The 18,572-nt window shown below is 40.3% G+C and overlaps 2 protein-coding genes and 1 long non-coding RNA gene across 7 annotated transcripts in view; 1 reads left to right on the forward strand and 2 right to left on the reverse strand.

Annotated features, from left to right (window-relative positions):
* On the reverse strand, positions 1-9,146 carry sncgb (synuclein, gamma b (breast cancer-specific protein 1)). Of its 3 annotated transcripts, XM_035997746.1 has the most exons (6): positions 8,767-9,146; positions 5,116-5,157; positions 4,855-4,982; positions 3,464-3,481; positions 2,461-2,502; positions 1-394 (listed from the first exon to the last, which is right to left on the reverse strand). In XM_035997746.1, exons 1-6 carry the CDS (start codon positions 8,885-8,887, stop codon positions 386-388), a joined length of 360 nt encoding a protein of 119 aa, XP_035853639.1. In that variant the 5' UTR covers positions 8,888-9,146; the 3' UTR covers positions 1-385. The 3 variants fall into 3 exon arrangements, with proteins under 3 accessions (XP_035853639.1, XP_031171224.1, XP_031171225.1); XM_031315364.2 differs by lacking the exon at positions 3,464-3,481 and having other exon boundaries at positions 8,767-9,136; XM_031315365.2 differs by lacking the exons at positions 2,461-2,502; positions 3,464-3,481 and having other exon boundaries at positions 8,767-9,138.
* Positions 3,386-18,572, forward strand: part of LOC116061277 — a 25,266-nt gene continuing 10,079 nt past the window's right edge. Inside the window, exons 1-3 of the long non-coding RNA XR_004107685.1 lie at positions 3,386-3,396; positions 12,133-12,139; positions 15,396-15,399. This is a non-coding gene — a long non-coding RNA (uncharacterized LOC116061277). The remainder of the gene's footprint in view (positions 3,397-12,132; positions 12,140-15,395; positions 15,400-18,572) is intronic.
* ldb3b (LIM domain binding 3b) overlaps positions 12,972-18,572 on the reverse strand; it is a 13,667-nt gene continuing 8,066 nt past the window's right edge. Inside the window, exons 4-9 of one of the 3 annotated variants that reach the window (XM_035997744.1) lie at positions 17,380-17,402; positions 15,731-15,928; positions 15,204-15,227; positions 14,287-14,456; positions 14,062-14,098; positions 12,972-13,696 (exon numbers count right to left, since the gene is read on the reverse strand). In XM_035997744.1, coding sequence (XP_035853637.1) covers positions 13,600-13,696; positions 14,062-14,098; positions 14,287-14,456; positions 15,204-15,227; positions 15,731-15,928; positions 17,380-17,402 — 549 coding nt within the window. In that variant the 3' untranslated portion in view covers positions 12,972-13,599. The remainder of the gene's footprint in view (positions 13,697-14,061; positions 14,099-14,286; positions 14,457-15,203; positions 15,228-15,730; positions 15,929-17,379; positions 17,403-18,572) is intronic. The other 2 variants (XM_035997745.1, XM_035997743.1) reach the window with 2 other exon arrangements.

The raw sequence follows: 18,572 nt of genomic DNA on the forward strand, positions 1-18,572 counted from the left end.
TGTTTGTGTGTACATGTGTGTTTGTGTGTGAGGTTTCCCTATTGGTTGGTAGGCGTGGGGGACTGTAACAACACCAGGGTTCATATCAGGACGACACTAACACACAGGTTTGGCGAGGGTAAGACGGCAGTGGAGGAAAAGCTACAGGCTGCAGAAAATCAGAAGGGAGGAGATGGGGTGAGGACAGGTGGCAGAGGGCTGCTGCTGGGGGGGGAGGCAGAGGGGGAGATAGGTGCTGAGGTGCGGCATCCGGAAGAGTCTGTTTTAGTTGATTTTGGTTCTGTAAAGTCACAAAAAAATATGTTGAACATCTGGAGTCTGGTACAGCGAGGCGAGGGGAGCAAGGAACCACTGGAGAGCACGGGAGGGGAGGTCCTGAAGACGACTAATACCCCTGGAAGAAAAGAAGGAAAGGAGGAAGATGATGTCGGTGGTTGAATACATATTTAGATACTTTATTTGAGAGTAAAAATAGCAATACCACAATGTAATAAAAAAGACATTACAAGTTAAATGGGCACTCCACAGATATTATACCCATCAAGATCCGTTCACTCATCTTAAGCAGTGGTGGAAAGTAACTAAGTATACATTTACTAAAGTACTGCACTTGAGTACAATTTCAGGGTACTTTTATGGAAATATTGTACTTTTTTACTCCACCACTTTTATCTGACAGCTGTAGTTACTCAGATTAACATTTTACATTTAAAAAATATATAATTTGCTTATAAAATACAGCAAATGTTAAAGATAGATATATTCTTTGTGCACTGGTGGATTTTTTTATATTCTGTGAAATTAAAGGGATGGGACTCAATCATAGATTAAAACAACTTGATAAGAAGGACAAATATGTGATTATATTTTTTATTTAAAAAAATCTTAATTGGTTAAGGAAATAGTATAACTATATGTTTTGTAAGTTGCTGGTGTACCCCTTTTAAGTCCTGCATTCCCAAAATGTACTTCATTAATCCTAAAAAATTAATTAATCCTAAAAAGTAAAAACAAAAAAATTAGGGCTGTCAGCATTAACGCGTTAATCGCGATGCGATTAAGGGTCGAGCATAATGCGTTAATTTTTTTTAATCGTATTAATCGCATGCCGCCATTTATTAATTTATTTTCACTTCACTCGGCTTTGCATCGTGCCTAACAGGCTACTATTTTGCCGTACTTCCTCGTAACACATCCTGCTGCTGCAGGAATAGCAACGCGGATTTCGGTGCCTCATTCTGGTGCCACTGATATGTCTGCACTTCTCTCTGATGCTCTGAAACAGACGTTACAGGCAACAGAAACATTGCTGCACGTGACGCTAGTTAACACTATACTCGACAGCAGCTAACGTTAGCCTACCGCTAGCTAGTAGCTGGATTAAACACGGTTACAATGCTGACAGCTAACGCTAAACGGTGTAAAGTGTGACTGTATTTCACTGTAGAGGATTCAACACCGGGATGTAACAATCTGCAGCTGCTGTTGTCGGAAAAACACAGGTGCGTTCAAAGAAACTGGTAATTTACAGCCTCATGGTGCATTCAAAGTTGTTGTTAAATTCAAATGTGTGACTAGATTAAATATATAATAAACAAATACAAATCTTAAAATCAAGTTCATAAAGTCACTTTCTTTGCATTCATTTGATTCCCAATCAAGATACACTGGTAAGAATGCCTTTCCATTGTTAATATGTACTTAAAAACTGTTCTGAAATGCAAAATAATAGAATTTTAATCATATGATAAAACATGCGATTAATCGCGATTAACTATAGAAATTCAACGATTAATCGCAATTAAGAAAATTTAATCGTTTGACAGCCCTAAAAAAAATATATTGGCAGCAAAATGTGCTTCAATATCAAAAGTGAAAGCACTCCTTAAACAATGGTCTCTTTCAGAGTGTTAAAGGATCACTACATTTTGTCCATAAATAAAAGTTCACATATTCACTTATATAATTAACATTTGACTAGATGACATTAGAGCGTAAAAAAAAATCATTATTTAGTGTTTTTGTCCTATGATCAGACTTTTTTCAACTATCCATTGTTGACTCTGACAATGTCAGCAATGCTAAATCGGTGGAGTACTCTTTCAAGTCTAAACTAATGTATACACTATTTCACCTATAGCAATGTATTGCATTTATAAGCTCATCCTAATTTTGCATGTAAAATATGGATTAAAGTAATCAGGTTCTGCAGCTGTTAGATGAAATGAATGTATTAAAATTGAAATCTAAATGCAGTAGAAGAAAGTGCAAGATGTTTAAAATACCTGAATAAAGTTATGAAAAAGAATCACAATGGGTGTTAATGTATTTAGTGTCTTTCCACATTTATAATATTGCTGCACTTAGCCAAGTGTCACACATCATTTGATATGACTGAGCTGCTGCTTATAAATGATCCGCTCTGCTTAATCCCAGCAGCCGTCTAACTTGTTCTCTCACCTCTCCTCCATCCCCACCCTGCTCCATTCCTCCATATTCTCCCTGCCAGAGGAAACAGGAAGAGTGAGAACAAATTTGACACAAAAGAGGTGGAGTAGAGAGGATGAAAGAATGAGCTGATGGCAGGGTGGAGAGCCTCAAGCACCAATGGCTTCGTTTTCGCTTCCAGCTCTGATAAAATAAAGCAGTTAAGACTACAAAGACCATGCTGCAGGGTTGACTCAACTCTTATTATCATGCTCAGGACTTCCCAGGGGGTTCAGTTAGTTGATTAGAGCTATACAGCATGTAAAAGTGATGGACTCCAGGTGCACAGGCCTTGTTCAGCATGAGCAGTGCAGAGTAACTTTGGTACATGCCATGAATATATTTACTGGCTTATCTGACGTGCTGGAGATGTGGCTGATGTAGAGAGCTTGTATGTCACTTTACGCTAAACAGGGGAGCTACATGGTTAGAAATGGAGACTTTTAGTATCATTGTTGCCTAAACCACACAAATGAGTGAGCATATGAGAGGTCAAAAGAAAATGTTTGCAATATTCAGGTTGAAAATTGTGAATTACTCACAAAGACATTGTGTGTGTCTATGTTTTATACAGTCAATGGAAGCTTTTATTCAAAACCCCAAATACTGCAGGAATTGTCCATTTTAATTTAGGAAGCATCACAGCAGCTTCTGTGTTTTCTTTTCCCTCTTGACGCTCACTTAGTCTGTTGTGGGCTGTTAGCTAATATAAATACAGTTACCAGTTTATTGGGTACACTTGTGTCATTTAATGTAATCCAATACAAAAATCCTGCAGTTAATCCTACCTTAAAACATGATAATTCTGCATGAAAAAACAGATTTATTAGGTGTATTGGATTAGATTGTACAGGCATCCATAATAAACTTGGTGCATGTAGCATGTAGCATGCAGAGCATCCCCACTCTGTCTCTCCTTCACCCCAGACCACCCCAGCATGACCTATGACCCCACACTGCTCTGTCCAATAGGCACCTCGTATACAGGCTCCTCCTATCAGGGAAACACAGATGAGACACACAAACAACACAAACAACAAAAGGTAAGAATAACGGCGACACAGAACAACACACAAGACAGGAGCACTGCCACAGAATTATAACAGAAGAAGCGACACACAAGACACCGAAAAACTATTTTAAAGACATGCATGAAAGACACAAAAGTTAGATGTAAGGCCATCTAACATCTGACAAAAGGACAACAAAGCATACGAGCAGAAGAAGGGCCATCAGTGTTAACTGTCACAAATTAAACAAATATTTCAGGAAATTTAAAAAAAAAAATGTTCAATGTAACTTTGGGTAAATTTGAGTTTTAATAGATGTGGCAAAAAACAACAAAATATCAATATCAGTCTCAGAAATCAATATCATTGTAAACTGAATATCTTTGGGTTTTGGACTGTTGATAAAAAAGAGAGAATGACAAAAAAGAATGTTGTCAATATTTTATAGATGAAATAATGAATTAATCAAAATAAATAGAATAATTAATTGATATTGATTGCAGCTCTATTCTATTCATCTAGAATTTCAGTAAGTAAATAAATGCATCCTAAAAAATAAGAGCAGAACCATTGCATGTTTATTTCAATTTTAGCACTGCTTTGATATATCAGTTGGTTAAAGGACTTTTTTTTTTTTTTTTTACACACTGCAGCTCTCTGTGTTTAATATGGTGAAACAGCTCTATCTACTGGCTGACATTGTCTGTCTTAAAGATCATGCAATATTAGTGTCAGGCAGAATTTAACTTGAATCTGACTATGGTCTGGACCTACGAGTCTGTTTGAGCTTGTTGGAGAGACATTAGTCTATACCCACGACGTTCTACTTCCGGGATTGATCTGACGGCGGATGTCTGTTACCTTACACTTTCTTTGTATTGGAATTTTAAACTCTGATCGATTTATGAGGACTATGGTTAACTGCTCCTCAGATCTCTGCAGGGTAATCGAAACAGCTAGCTAGACTATCTGTCCAATCTGAGTTTGCTGTTGAACGACTAAAACAACCTTTGAACGTACACAAAACAAGTTCCTTCCCGAGGCTATTTTGCAGAGGCACCGTGGCTCTGCTCGGCGCATAGCACCGACTAAGACGATTGTGATTGGTTTAAAGAAATGCCAATAAACCAGAGCACGTTTTATTTCCATCCCGGAAGGCTGTGTGGACTAGTCAGATCCTCCTCCGTAGCACTGAGTGAGACTAGAGAGGCATTGATTATAGTTCAGATCTTTTCACGGTGCTGCATACTGACATGTATCTGTGGAGGCAGTTGATGGTCTAGTATAGTGTAACATAGTTTTATTATACAGTCTATGGGTGTAACTATTGTAACCCAGCGTTACCATGGTAACTGACCTGGTTGATCATCCCAGTCGACGCGCCGACGTTCTCGACCCCCTCCCCGCTCGCCTGTGACACTTCGTTGGCCCCGGCCGCCGCTGCGTCTCCAACGATGTTGGTCTGATCTACGGTCCTGTTGGCCACTGAGACACAGAGTGGGGGACTGTTAGTGAAACTGAAACACACTCAAATTTTGTACTATGATAAAACACATATATTTCCCTATTTATGAGTAAGGAAGTCATTAATACCTAGCAGGTACACAGCTTTACTTACCTGTGTTTACTGATGACACAACTCCCTCCTTTGTCTTACTGCCTGAGGATCAAAGAGATACAATCAAATTCATATCCATTAATCACTCAGTGTTTCCTACTTAATAGAAAAATGACATATTTTACAATTCTTATGTTTTTTTTATGGCTTTCACTGAATAGTCTGTATATGCATGCATATTTTCATTATTTTGTTGATTTATTTTGTATTTATTTTTTGTCTTATAATAAATTGTCTAAATTGTCTAAAAATAAACGTAATGCTTATTAACTGATATTAATCCTAAACATCATAAAAGGGCTTCACTTCTAGGCTATTAGATCAATGTAATAATGGGATGTTGCTTATGACATTAACATGTTTTGAGGTTTCACCCATTTAATTTACTTTCACTTTGAAAAACACATTTTTAGATATGCATTTTTGTACAGTTTAATTGCCACAATTGTAGAAACATCATAGAAGTTTAAGTGCTCCTAACGCATATTTATCCTTCTCTTAAAAAAAACATTTCTTAGCTGCTGCTTCCCCTCAAGACTTTCACATATCCTTTTGAGAGTGTCGGGCTGACAGTATCCATTGCTCTTTCTAAAAATACATTTAAAGACTCCGCGTCCTTTCAGTGTGACTGATGTGTTTCCCTAGTTTTTAAAAGAGAATGTGGTCCTTTTTCTTTGTCTGCTTATATTGTTTAATATCTTTCCCTTTCAACATGAGAACTCAGTGTTTGGTGTAAAAGAGCTCTATAAAGCTTAGTTGAATTCATAATTTTATGGAAAACATCCTGTGAACAGCAGAGCCTCTCTGCATTTCCCTCTCTGCTCACTAGAACTGTGCTCATTATAGTATGATCCCAAGCAGATTAAATTGTGGTTATATAATCTGCTAGAGTAAGGGGTAGAAGGAGGGAAATGTCTGCTCTAAGAAATGAGAGGGAATAATGGGAGGATGGTAGAAACTAATTAAGGAAAGGAAGAATAAATCTGCGGAATAACATGATTTCGTGCACATTGACGGTTCCCTCTTTTGCATGGATGCTGCCATTAACTGTATCCTGCATCCACCCGTACTCTCTGTCTCCTGCTTCCCTCAATCTCTCCTCACGCTCCCTGTGCTACATGAGCCACGTGCCTGAGTACTGAGCAGTACTGCAGTACAGCCTAACACACACACACACACACACACACACACACACACACACACACACACACACACACACACACACACACACACACACACACACACACACACACAGGAATGACACAGCTTCTTTCTCCCAGGCAACAGAGGGAGCCACCTGAGTGTCACTGTGAATATCTGCATGTGAACCTGTGGTGATTGTGTGTGTGTGTGTGTGTGTGTGTGTGTGTGTACATGTATAAACGTGTAAATTAAATTATCAAATAAGATTTGGACAGAAGCAAATGCAATTGTCCAGGTGATGCACAGGACATTGCTGAGCATAAACCCAGAACACGAAAGCCATTTTGAAATAATCCTGATAGGAAATGACAATCCAGATAAAAAAAGCTTGTCTCAATAAATGAAGATTGCACGGATTAGAGTGTGTGAATGCTTTTCCCAATTATGAAATGATGTGCAAATATATGGCTTTAGTCTTTTTTTTAAAGGAGGATTTGTGCTTTAGGAGTCCTTATGTGATAAAAGCTCAGACATATCCCTGATTAATTGAAAAATCCTGTCAATGGTTGTATTTTTTACATGTTTTTAACCAATGTAAAAGATATCACATATGCAGACATTCACATGCATACTGACTTACTACATATACCCACAAATACGTAGAAAACATAAATTGTAATTAATAAGGGGTGTGGGCAATTAGGTACATCTCTGCTGATGACCAGAAATTAAACCATCAATACAAACACAAAACTAAATTCCATAATAAAATATATAAAAATAAGTTTTGTGGCAGCTTGTGTTCACTGACTCGTGTTTTTTTAATTTAATCACAGAGCACAGCTGTCAGTCCAGGTTTGGCCTGTTTGTGAAAGCGGGCGTGCAGACCTTGATACAGTGTGTACCCACATTCACATGCTGACGTATGCACTCTGCTGCAGGCAGATACAGTGGTTTATTGGTGCCATCGACCCTCCTCACTTCAGCGATCACATCTTCTCTCCCTCTTCTGTCCCTCCCCCTATGATCTGCATGTCCATTTTCTTTCCCCCTCACTTACTTTTCTCTCCATCTTTCAGTCCCTCCACATTCATTTTCCAGTGAGTGCCATCCCTCCACCTCCATCATCCCTCCATCACTACATGTCAACTGCCTCTCTCTTTCTGCCTCTCCATCTGTTCATACAGGAGCCATGAGACTAGAAGCTCAAAGCTTTTTCTGACATAATACCCCTCCCTTCTCTCTCCCTGTTTTCTCTCTCTGTCTCTCCCACTGCATCCCACCATCGTTCCCTGGGATGGGTTGGCGGTGGGGTTGTTTTAAGAGCTGCGGGGGGAGGAAGGTGGTTAGTCATCAAAGCAGCACACACTGGCAGACAAATCCTGCTACTGCAACGCCACAAACACACTCTTGCATCAACATGAGGATAGGGTGGAGGGGGGTGATGGGAGAGCAAATTGCTGCAGTGCTCAAGTGATTCTTGCCCTGTCTTCCTCACCTCCCTCCCACACTATTTTCCCCCCATTTTCATCATTATGATTAAGATTTTGAAGCTGCTGTGTGACGGTCAGTCAGAGTGCTGAAGGGACCGACTGTAGACGACGATAAAGACTTCCACTCTGCTAACTCCTCACCCACCCTCCCACTTTTACAATGCCCCTCCCCTCTCAGGCGGCCTAAAAGCCTGGTACTCGAGGTAACCTTGAGATGTGACGCATTCGCTGCTTGAGCTAATATAAAAGTACAGGAAACCCCAGCGTGACTACAAAGCATCTGAAGCATTTTAAAATTTTTAAATCTCTGTCTGTCCTCATACCTGCATCTTTATTGTGAATTTATACATGCATCTTACCTATTTATTTATCTAAAATATCTGTGAATATACCTCAAAAAATGCATGGCAATCCTATTAAATGTAGGCCAACTCTATTCTGTAAATTAAAAAGGGCAGATAAAATAAGTCCCTGGAGACTTCATCGCTGCATTGAGTCCATCGCCAGACGTCCCTCGCAACCTGCTCTACAAATCATTCAATAAAATAAGAAAGGTGATATAAGCTTGAGGCAGCTCCATCACATGATCCTGCAGAATCTCTCTCTCTCTTCTGTTCTCTTCTTTCTCTTTTATTCTTTTTTCCCTAAAACAGCTTTTGTCCTGCTACCCAATTACAACTTTTTCCATTTCCATCTAACTCCCCCTCCACACTCCCGTCTATCCTTCACTCTTTCAGACCCCCACCCTCTAGCCCTGCACCAGTCATGCAGCAGTATCCTTCCAGTGCTCTGTCCATCCCCACTTTTGTTCTTCCTTCTCCTCCTCCTGCCTCCGGTTCTGACGCTTCTCACAAGTGTTCCAGACATTGGCACCCATAGGACCCCACCTCAAATGGTGAAAAAGCACATAATGCAACCCCACAACAAAAAGACGAGTGCATCTCCCCCAAAACTTACCCACTTTCCTTTTTTAATACAACTCGGTGCAGCTCCACAGACAAGATGTGTTACATACCTACATACATCACCCCTTCCTTGGTCTTGGCAGCTGCCTCCTCCATGCCGGCTTTGGTCTTCTCTGCGGCGGCCACCACACCATCCTTGGCCATGGAGAACCCCTTCATCAGTACATCCATCTTGGGCGACGAGACGGCTGGGCTCCCCTGCTCCAAACGGGCCTGGCTGGTGCTTACAGTGAGTGTGCAGAAGAGATGATGTGAGAGTGTGTATGTCTGTGTGAGTGTCTGGTGTGTGTGTGCCGGTGGCTCCTCCTCCCTTTGGTGCTACAACAGAGGGCTGTGAGGACTGCACAGCAGGGCTACAGCACGGAGACTGAGAGAAAGAGGGGGGAGGAAACAGCCGGTATGCACAAGATGGAGAGGAGGAGTAGAGACGGACGGATGCTGCAGCATTTTCAAGTCATGCTGCAACCCCGCGCCTCAGCCACACCTCCACCTGTCATCCATCTTTCTCCTGATGATTCTCACTCATGCTCAATGCAGCCACCGGCTTGCTGTTTGCTGCGTATTTTGATTGGCAGATTGCTCTTGACACACCTTTCTAGATGCTGAGCTTGTGAGCACTGTTACATAACCAGCAGAGCTTCAGTTCAAGTTTATTTATTTTTTATATCATATGAGATTTTGTTACGTGGTCTGTAATCACACAGCTAGTCCCAAAATGATTCCTTCATCCTTTTTTCTGATACCGACTACATGTACTGTATATCACATTTTCTATGTATTTAATTGAATTGGATTGAATAAAAAATGAAAAAGAGAGCACCTACAGCCATTTGTATTCTTGTATGGAGGAGAGAAAATGCTTTGTCATCTCCTTCTGACTGAGTCACAACTGCCCTCCTCATCCTCTTCCTCCTCCTCCATCATCCCATTTCTCCCATACATGCCAACTCGGCAGCAGAGAAATTCCAGCGATAGTTTTGATAAGACAACAGCTCCATTTTTGTTTCATTTATATAATAAAAAAAAACAGGCACGCTGAGTAAAATAATTGGCAACACAAATAAAAATAAGATGCTGCAACTCTATTTCTTTTTGCATTCTGTCCATACCGATACCTGATAAAACGAAGTTGAGTAGTAACATGATATATATGGAGCAGTGCAGTTTGCAGAGAGGAGGACGTCTCATATTTTCAATCTGGCTGTACAGAATCCCACTGCCCTCTGGTGGCCTTGACACATACGACATCATGACATAGCATTATTGTTGACTGATGGTTCTCTTTAGACATGCAAAAGACTATTTAATCGACAACTTAAGCTTTTGAGTCTCTAGTTGATAAAACAATATGAAAAAAATTAACAATCCACATGTTGCCATTTTTCATGTAGGGCCTACTTAGTTGAAATAGAAATGTAGTAATTTAGGTTCACCTCCACTGAATGCATACATACCTTTTCCATAAAACACCTTGCAGCCTGTGCATAAAACTGATTATCAATTACTGCCTTCTTCTGTAGAATTAACCAGAAAAGACAACAAGACAATTTAACAAAATAACGACAATAAATAATAACTGGACACTGTGGCGGGTGCAACACACACACACACACACACACACACACACACACACACACACACACACACAACGTTACATTACCTATGAAAGTTGTCTTCTGCACTGCAGAGTCCTTCACAATCTACTAAACATATAACCAGTCCATTTGGCCTCTCTGTCACTGTGCTCCTACAACGTTTTTAAACACGTTGAGTTGAAAGAGACAGTCACAAACAGCAGAAGTCCTCACACACCTGACTGAAGGTAAATAAATCCACAACCACTGGAGATCACTTCTTCTTCTTTGTGTTTTTTGGTGGATTGCATTTGTAATACCAACCTTTAGGTGCATACCTTTACCTGCACCACTGCAGCCTAGAACAGGATAGTTAACATTAGTCTGACTCTGTAATAAAATACAATAAATGAAAAACACAATAAATAAAATTAGCAAATCGGTGTTTATTAAGCAATGGCTGCACGACAGGCTTTGCGTCTCTTAGCTGTGATTTAATTAGGCAATTGCTCATATCCGTATGTTGTGATATAATAACATGTCACAGATTAAAGTGAGCTATTGCTTTTATAAAACGTATGATATGAAAGTTATAGTCACATTCCAATTTAAATAGATTTTTGTTAAAAAAAATAATCATGTTCACAATAAAATGGCCTTCCTAGTCTGGCCACACATACCAGCGGTTGCTATGAAATGCAGCACAGGTAACGTTAGCCTACACTAGCAGCTAGCACAGACTATTTATTTTGCTTAATGCTAAAGAAAGGCACACAATAACACAACTAACTACTATCGATCGAGGTAGCAGTAGAAAAGCAACTCCCGTTTTTACAAGGTAAATGTTTTTTTCAATGGAGTCTGGTAGCTTTGAAAAGAGCGTATATAATGGCTTGAGTTGCCTGTCGAAAAGGGCTGTCTGACGGCAAGTTACAGCGGTGAAAATATTCTAAATATAGCGTACACTTAAAGGGATACTTGGCAGATTTTTTTTACCAGCTGTGTCATGTGTGTGTGCAGGTTTTTTCTCAGACGTGGAGTGTTACTCATTGTGCAAAACAATTCGAATCATAGCCATTGTAGGCCTATACAGTTATGATATCACAGCTATGAACCAATCAGATGCTTGATTTAAGCTACCTGTTTTAGTCTCGCATTGCCAGACCTTCCTTCACAGCGCTGTGGAGGAGGGTCTGAACGTGGAAGGTGTGGGACAACCAGCCTAAAAAGAGGTACATCCAGCGGAATTTCTGGCGGCACCTGAACAATCCTGGAAGTGGAACGTCGTTGATATAGACTACCTGTTTTATAATTAGAAATCTATTACCCCTCTCTCCCATGGATGTATAGCTTTCTCCTCTCCATTTGTTCCGAATACCCCATCCAATTGGAGGATCCACAATGAACATTTTAGCATTTATGTTAGCCACACTCAGCATGCACCTGGTCACCGGGTGGTGCATTAAATCACTGTTTAATTAAGGTAGATGCAATCTTTTCTTTTCTTTTCTAACCTAGCCGAGGTACAATAATGCTAACATTAACCCATAATGGTGTATTCATTGTATTGCATTGTTGTACTTCACACTGGACCAATGAACGTGTGCATTTAGAACATGAAAACCTATATGTTTTCCAGAGTGATGCTAATTTATTGCCTTTTTTATTTTATTCTCACACAGTTTATCAGGACTTTTTCCATGTGACTTTTGTTTTTACTCTGTAACAGATGCGACCTAAAGCGCAACTCTCGCCAAAATGCAACCTAGGGTCTTTTTGTAAATGTACCCGAGTCAAACGTTCGTTTAAAAGCATATTTAGGACGGAAGCGCCACTTTTAAGATGTACCGTATTTTCGTTTTTTGGTCAAATGGCCTTGGAGTCCTAGGGGCACTTTTATGCTAGCCTCAAAATAGCTATTTTTAAAACACTAAGAAGGCTCGACACAACATGAAACTTTGCTCGAAGTATCGCCAGGGGCTCTACACCTTAACGAAAGCATTGACAACATTGTTTGTGTACCCAGAGTTTACTAAAAAGAAAGGTTTTGAACAACTCACCATAGCTCTTGTTGTTTCCGGCCGATACCACCTCGGCAGTCAAAACGAGTCGATATCAAAACAAGTAGCCACAGATTTAGTATATCCCTTGTGCACCGGTGTAGTTCATGTGTAGAGCCCCTGGTGATACATCTGGTGTACATCTTAAAAGTGGCGATTCCGTCCTAAATATGCTTTTACACGAAAGTTTGACTCGGGTACATTCACAAAAAGACCCTAGGTTATAAAATAAATACACATTGCATTACATTTACATAGATCTTTTGGATTATCATCTCTGTACATTACAAATGTTCTTTAGAATTCATGCTGAGGCTGAATGTTCAATCACAAAATGTTTCTCTTTTGTCATATATTCATTATAGAAAACCAAACTTTGAGAATGCAGCCGCAGTAATATTCAGCTCTCAACCCTGCTACCATAGTTGTGTCATTGTCTATGTTGCCACCAGCTAATAAACAGTCATATTATTCTGTCAAAACCCATCAGATGCTCTTTCTGAATGATGTTCTTCCCTGCAAAGTCAAAACACCCCCTGTGCCATACCAACGGCACTAGAAATGACAGGAAATGATACTGATTGAGGAATGTCCTTATCAATTATGACACGACACCATGCCTTCAGTTTTTGAGTCCCAAAATAGAGAGTGAAATGTTTATTCAATTTGTTTGAGTTTATAACAGTTCACTCAGCCGTATGGTTTTAAGAAAACATTTATTCACATTGATATAAGTACATTTTTGAGTGCATTTTTTACATACTGTTTTTGTGCATGTAGGTAAATCTCTGTGTGCATTTGTCTTTGTGTGCCTCCTAACAAGCATGCTTAGTCTTAAAATTCCTATGTTTTTGAATGTGCTAAATGTGATAAAAGAAACATTATCAGCGCTGCATTTTCATTTGAATACTTATTTTTTTTGTACAATTTCTCTTTCACTTAAGAGAGACAGAACCCAAACAAACAGGAAACAAAGAAAGAAAAACCCAAATGTGAGATCAGGTCTTGGCAGCGGACAGATACATTTGACAGGTAATAATCGAGCTTATGAACACATAGCATTCTCACGCTAACAGTTAGTATCTCACATACTAATCTAGGCTACAACACTATCTCACATTCCTGAGGAGTTTCCTCCTCCTCCTGTTCCTTTTTTATCCCTATATAATTTATCCCTTCTTGCCTGTTAACTCCTGCGCTTTTGTCCATATCTTCCTTTACATGTCCTCCTCATCTCTCTTTCCCCTCTTTACTCCTGGACGTTGAGGATCTGTGCAGACAGTCCGTGGTGCCAGTTCTTCAGCTTGGCAAAGCGGGGCCCTTTCACCTCTGACTCAAACTTCTCTCTGATGGTGTGGAATGCAGGTGATATTTACACTTTTAATCACATTTTTAAAGCAATAGTTCAGTATTTAGTTATATGGGATTGATACCACTCTTATTGTTTGTGCAGTAAATAGGAAGCTACTGCCAGCAGCTGGTTAGCTTAGCTTAGCATGAAGAGTGGACACAGGGGGAAACCGCTAGCCTAGCTCTGTCCAAAAGTACTACTACATAGTACAACTAAATCTGACTACCAGCACCTCTAAAGCTAATTATTTAACACTTTAAGTTTAAAAATGATGTGCTGTTTTGTATGTGCAGGACTATTCTTGGCAGTGACCAGTAACCTCCTGAAGTCTCCGCTGGCTGCCTTGCATCTTGTTCTTACCTCGACTTCAACAGGGCTTCCTCATCTGGGTCTTGCACTGCATGGGTGGAAATACACAATAGACATTTGGTAAGGATGAACAAAAACCTAATGAGACGATAACCATCAATGAGATGATAACTGAGTCTGAACAAGAAGTGAGGATAAGCAGAGATGAGTATTGAGAAGATCAAGAGAGGAGGTAGGACAGGACAAAAGGGGGTAAGGAAGAGTCAGTGTACTGACGGTATTCAGTGCCAGTGATGTGGGCCAGCATCCTGAAGCTCTTGGACTGCAGGTTTGCAGCACGACGAGCCCATTCAGACATATCCTGATTCGTTTCTCCAGGCCTGATCACTGCCTGGTAAACCGGAGATGCACAGTCTACCACAGAGTCCTTGATAGGCAGAGCTCCACTGCAGGGAAGAGAGTACTGTTAGAGCTCGAAGTGTGTAGTATATGTAAAGCCCCAAAATGTAATAGATGAGCATAATGTATTAAATGCATATGATGTATGAAGTTGTTGAATTGGATTTTATTATGAGCAGTTATTACATTAAGATCAATAGTTATTAAGTCGTAATTGTAATTGGTGTTATACACTGTCTTTGTGTTGTCCCATAGTTCCACATAAAAGGTGTCTGTACTGTGGCGTACAGTAGATACTGAAGTGAGATTACACAACAACATGACTGGATAGTTTTTTTTAATGAGTGTTAGAAAAGTGAGTCAATACTGATCGAGCACTAGTCGTTTGAAAACATTTGATTTGATACTCAGAACATTCCCATGCCATGAAATCCCATCATTTTAACGAGGCTGTGATGATACTGGCTGTTTTTTAAGAGGACGTCTCCAAAAAAAGTACCTCTAAGTACTTCCAGATACACATAAAATGACCTCTTTGTTAGTGAGTTTGACCATTATACAGTATGACACATTAAAAAACATAAAATGGACATATATATGCTGTACAATTTGCATTACATTTTCAGGAATATTATTTATTATAATATTAATTCTAATCATATTAATATTATAATATTTCAGGGATATTAGTTCATGAAACATATAGAGCAACGCACAAGCTGTTATGAAATAATGAGACAAAGGAGACGCGTATGAGGAGAGGCGGGAAAGAAAAGGAGCGCTGCTGTACTTACGACAAGGGGGAGCCTGCCTCCTCACTGAGGTCACAACCAGGAAGGAAGGAAGGGGAGGGATGGGTGGAGGACAGCACAGGTGTGGTTGGTCGTTTTTTTTGTGTGGATGGAATGAGCAGAGGAAAGTGGGTGAAAAGCACGGAGGAATACGTGGCACGGACACAGACAACATGGAAAAGCCCGGGCATACAGTAAAGTATCTGAGTGGTAGGAGCACGTAGCCTGGCTCCGCCCTCCTACGTACTTACGCTCAATTTTCATTTTCCTTCAGTACTACGTCTGGGTTCGCGGTTGCATTTTTGACACACCATAGCTGCTAAACCCTGAACAAATCCACTTTGACTTCCACTTTGCAGCTTTATGGAGGAGGAAAATATTTTATGGGGTATGTTTTTTTGTAATTCGGGTGAACTGATGCTTTAATTTCTCAACGTGCAGGTCGGTTTAATCAGTGTGATGTAAAGTGCATGAGTAGACAGAGAGCATAAAAGACTGGAGAGGGGATTAGTTTGGTTTTGTGACCTCACCTGTCGTGTCCCTTGGCCTGCGACTGGCCTGCGATAGCGTCCATGATGGCGTCCTGTGAGTACATGCTGATTGGTGTGTTGTACTGGGCGTGAACAATGGTGGCCTTCCCCCCTGGACCCCTCACCTCAATTGGCTTGTGGGTGGACAGGGCCGAGTCTTTCAGAGCAGTGGGGTTGAAGCTGGGAGTGTACTCAACACTGTCAGTGTCAGGAGGTGGGTGGGGGTCAAAGGTCAGTAAAGAGGAGGTGGGGATGTTTCAGGTGCAGAGGTGAAGATGAGAGGTTAACAGACAGTGGGAGGAGAGGGGAAGTTGTGAGTAAAGAAATTACAGAGAAAGCACTAAAGTGAAGGGAGGAAACTGGGTCAACATGCAGTAATACAGCTGACTGACAGGTGGGGCTGTTGCACCACTTAATATTAGTTTTAGAGATCCAATATGTACGCTCACCCACACACACCAAATACACATAGCACTTCACTGTAGCTGTGTCCCAATTCCATACTACATAGAAACTGCATTTTTGTTAGGGGGTTCACACTCAAAAAATGTCGAGACTGGTGAGACAAAAACAATTTGCCTTCTCCTTGTTTAAATCCACTATGTGTAGAACTTGTTTCTGACTTTGCGCACCCTAATGGAAGGAAGGATTCTAAGATGAATGGGCTGCACCAACTTTCACCTGGATTGTCTCATATTTCTACAAACAAAAACTCATCAGAATAATTGGACAGATGATGTAATCACATAAAAATCCCCACATAGTGGCTTTATGTTCAATTAGGAGTATTATTCCAAAGCTGCAGTTCATTGACGTCCCTTAGGTGCACAATACCTGTTAGCAAAATGTATTTTATGCTAGCTTTCGAAACAGAGTACTATACATATTACTAGATAGCATTTATTAATGCAATGTGGAATTGGGACAGAGGCTTCATCCATCACGACTTGCAGCTAAACAACCACTGTAAACCAGAATACAGTCGAAAAAAATCCAAACATGCTAAAGTTTCACAACAACCAAACTGATTATTATCTACATATTCCACAGTGGAATACACACACCGCAGATTATGTTTTACGCTACTGCCAAACATGGAAGTATAACAGGCACACAAAATGCTAACGCACATGCATTTATACATTAATTTGCAATAAGAAACTGCAAATCCAGTAATATATTAAAGCTGAGCACGACCAGCAGAGGTGGAAAACATAGATATATATCATAGTAAGGTAGATATCATAGTAGGGTATGAGTTCAACATTAAAATGATTACTTAAGAAAAAGCACTAAATATAATAAAGTATCAAAAAGTAGTAGAAGAAAAAGTAGAAAGTCTCACAATTTACTCAAGTAAAGTAGCAGTACCATAAAACTGTACTGAAGTACAATACTTAAGTAGATATACTTTTTTACCTTCTACTTCCAGGGAACAGATGCTGTTAAGAACATGTTACCAGAAGAAACAAATGATCAGCACACTCAATATGCTGTTAAAGTTACATTAAAGGCTAAAGCTTTAGTTCAACTTCACGCACATGAATGCATGTTTGACACAACGTCACACCAAAATCACTAAAAACGAATACTCTCCGCCTATGCATACTTCATGCACATTTACTACTGAAAAATGCAACGGTACTGACTTTGCAGCTGTGTTTGCGATAACCTGAAACACACCAGAGTGGCACGGACAGACAGAAGGAGACAGAGAAGGAGAGAATGTAATAAATCACCAGATTATTTTAATAACAATGGCACCGTGTGTGTGTTTGTAGGAAATGATCCAACTATAGCATATGCTGTTATCCCATGTACAGGTCAGAATAGCAACCGTTTGTCATCACTGGGATATTTCCCAGCTTCCCCTGCATCATCAGGAGTGACTGACGAGAGCATAGGCCTCTCAGTCACATTACGCAGACACATTTAGCACAGAACAGCCACAAATATGCACAACTACACAAACACAACACACGCCACATGATGATTTATGTCAGCACTGCAGCCGTTACATATAGACGAATCCGACTAGACAAGCTGCCATTACAGCAATGGCTGGCACCTCAGTTGTAAACCCACTTATAATACTGCAATGTATGTAAAGGAATGAACTTTTAATCATTTTTGCCAAGAAATCTGTCCAACAGATCCTGTAGAATCAGTTATATACGTTGTTAGAAAGTTAAAGTTTCATTCTTATTTTAATGCCATTTGAAGACCATATTTTCAACAAAATTTAGTTCCGATTTAACAGACAAGACATGTTTTCTGGGCTGTGCGGTTACACAAGCCTGTGTGTCCTGAAGGACCAATGCTTGGTACTTACTCAAGTTTTCAGGTAGAAATCCCACTTTTACAGTATCATGTGTTTCAGATTGTCATTAAATTATCCATTTCCCCTGATCACAATGCAAGAAATGATGGAGTTTGATGGTTTAAATTAGTTATTTGAGGGGCTGTGTCATAACCAGTTGCAATGGAGGGTACAGGAAGTGGAACATGCTTAGCAGCACCTCACCCACACGTGGGACATCTCCCTCCAGAGAGGGGGAGCTATCTCAGGTTTGGCAGGGGGGCATCCAGGGGATTCAGGATGATGGTGTGTAACCAGAGCGGAACATTCCCTGACCAACAGCTGCTCTCTCCTGTGTGTGTATGTGTGTGTATGTGTGTGTGTGTGTGTGTGTGTGTGTGTGTGTGTGTGTGTGTGTGCGCGCGCGCACGTGGAATAAGAAGTCTCTATGTGCTCGGTGAGGTGGGGTCGCTGGTATGATACTGTCGTCATCGTCCCTGCAGTCTGCCTGGAGCACATTCCCTGACACCAGACTTACCGTTG

The sequence above is a fragment of the Sander lucioperca genome, chromosome 22, assembly GCF_008315115.2.
Source record: "Sander lucioperca isolate FBNREF2018 chromosome 22, SLUC_FBN_1.2, whole genome shotgun sequence".
Lineage (NCBI taxonomy): Eukaryota > Metazoa > Chordata > Actinopteri > Perciformes > Percidae > Sander > Sander lucioperca.

Coding starts and splice junctions, on each gene's coding strand:
- sncgb (XM_035997746.1), bottom strand. CDS start 8,887: ATGGATGTACTGATGAAGGGGTTCTCCATGGCCAAGGATGGTGTGGTG. Junction 5,158..8,766: donor GGAAGGGGTGATGTATGTAG/GTATGTAACACA, acceptor TTTGATCCTCAG/GCAGTAAGACAAAGGAGGGA. Junction 4,983..5,115: donor TGTGTCATCAGTAAACACAG/GTAAGTAAAGCT, acceptor TCTGTGTCTCAG/TGGCCAACAGGACCGTAGAT.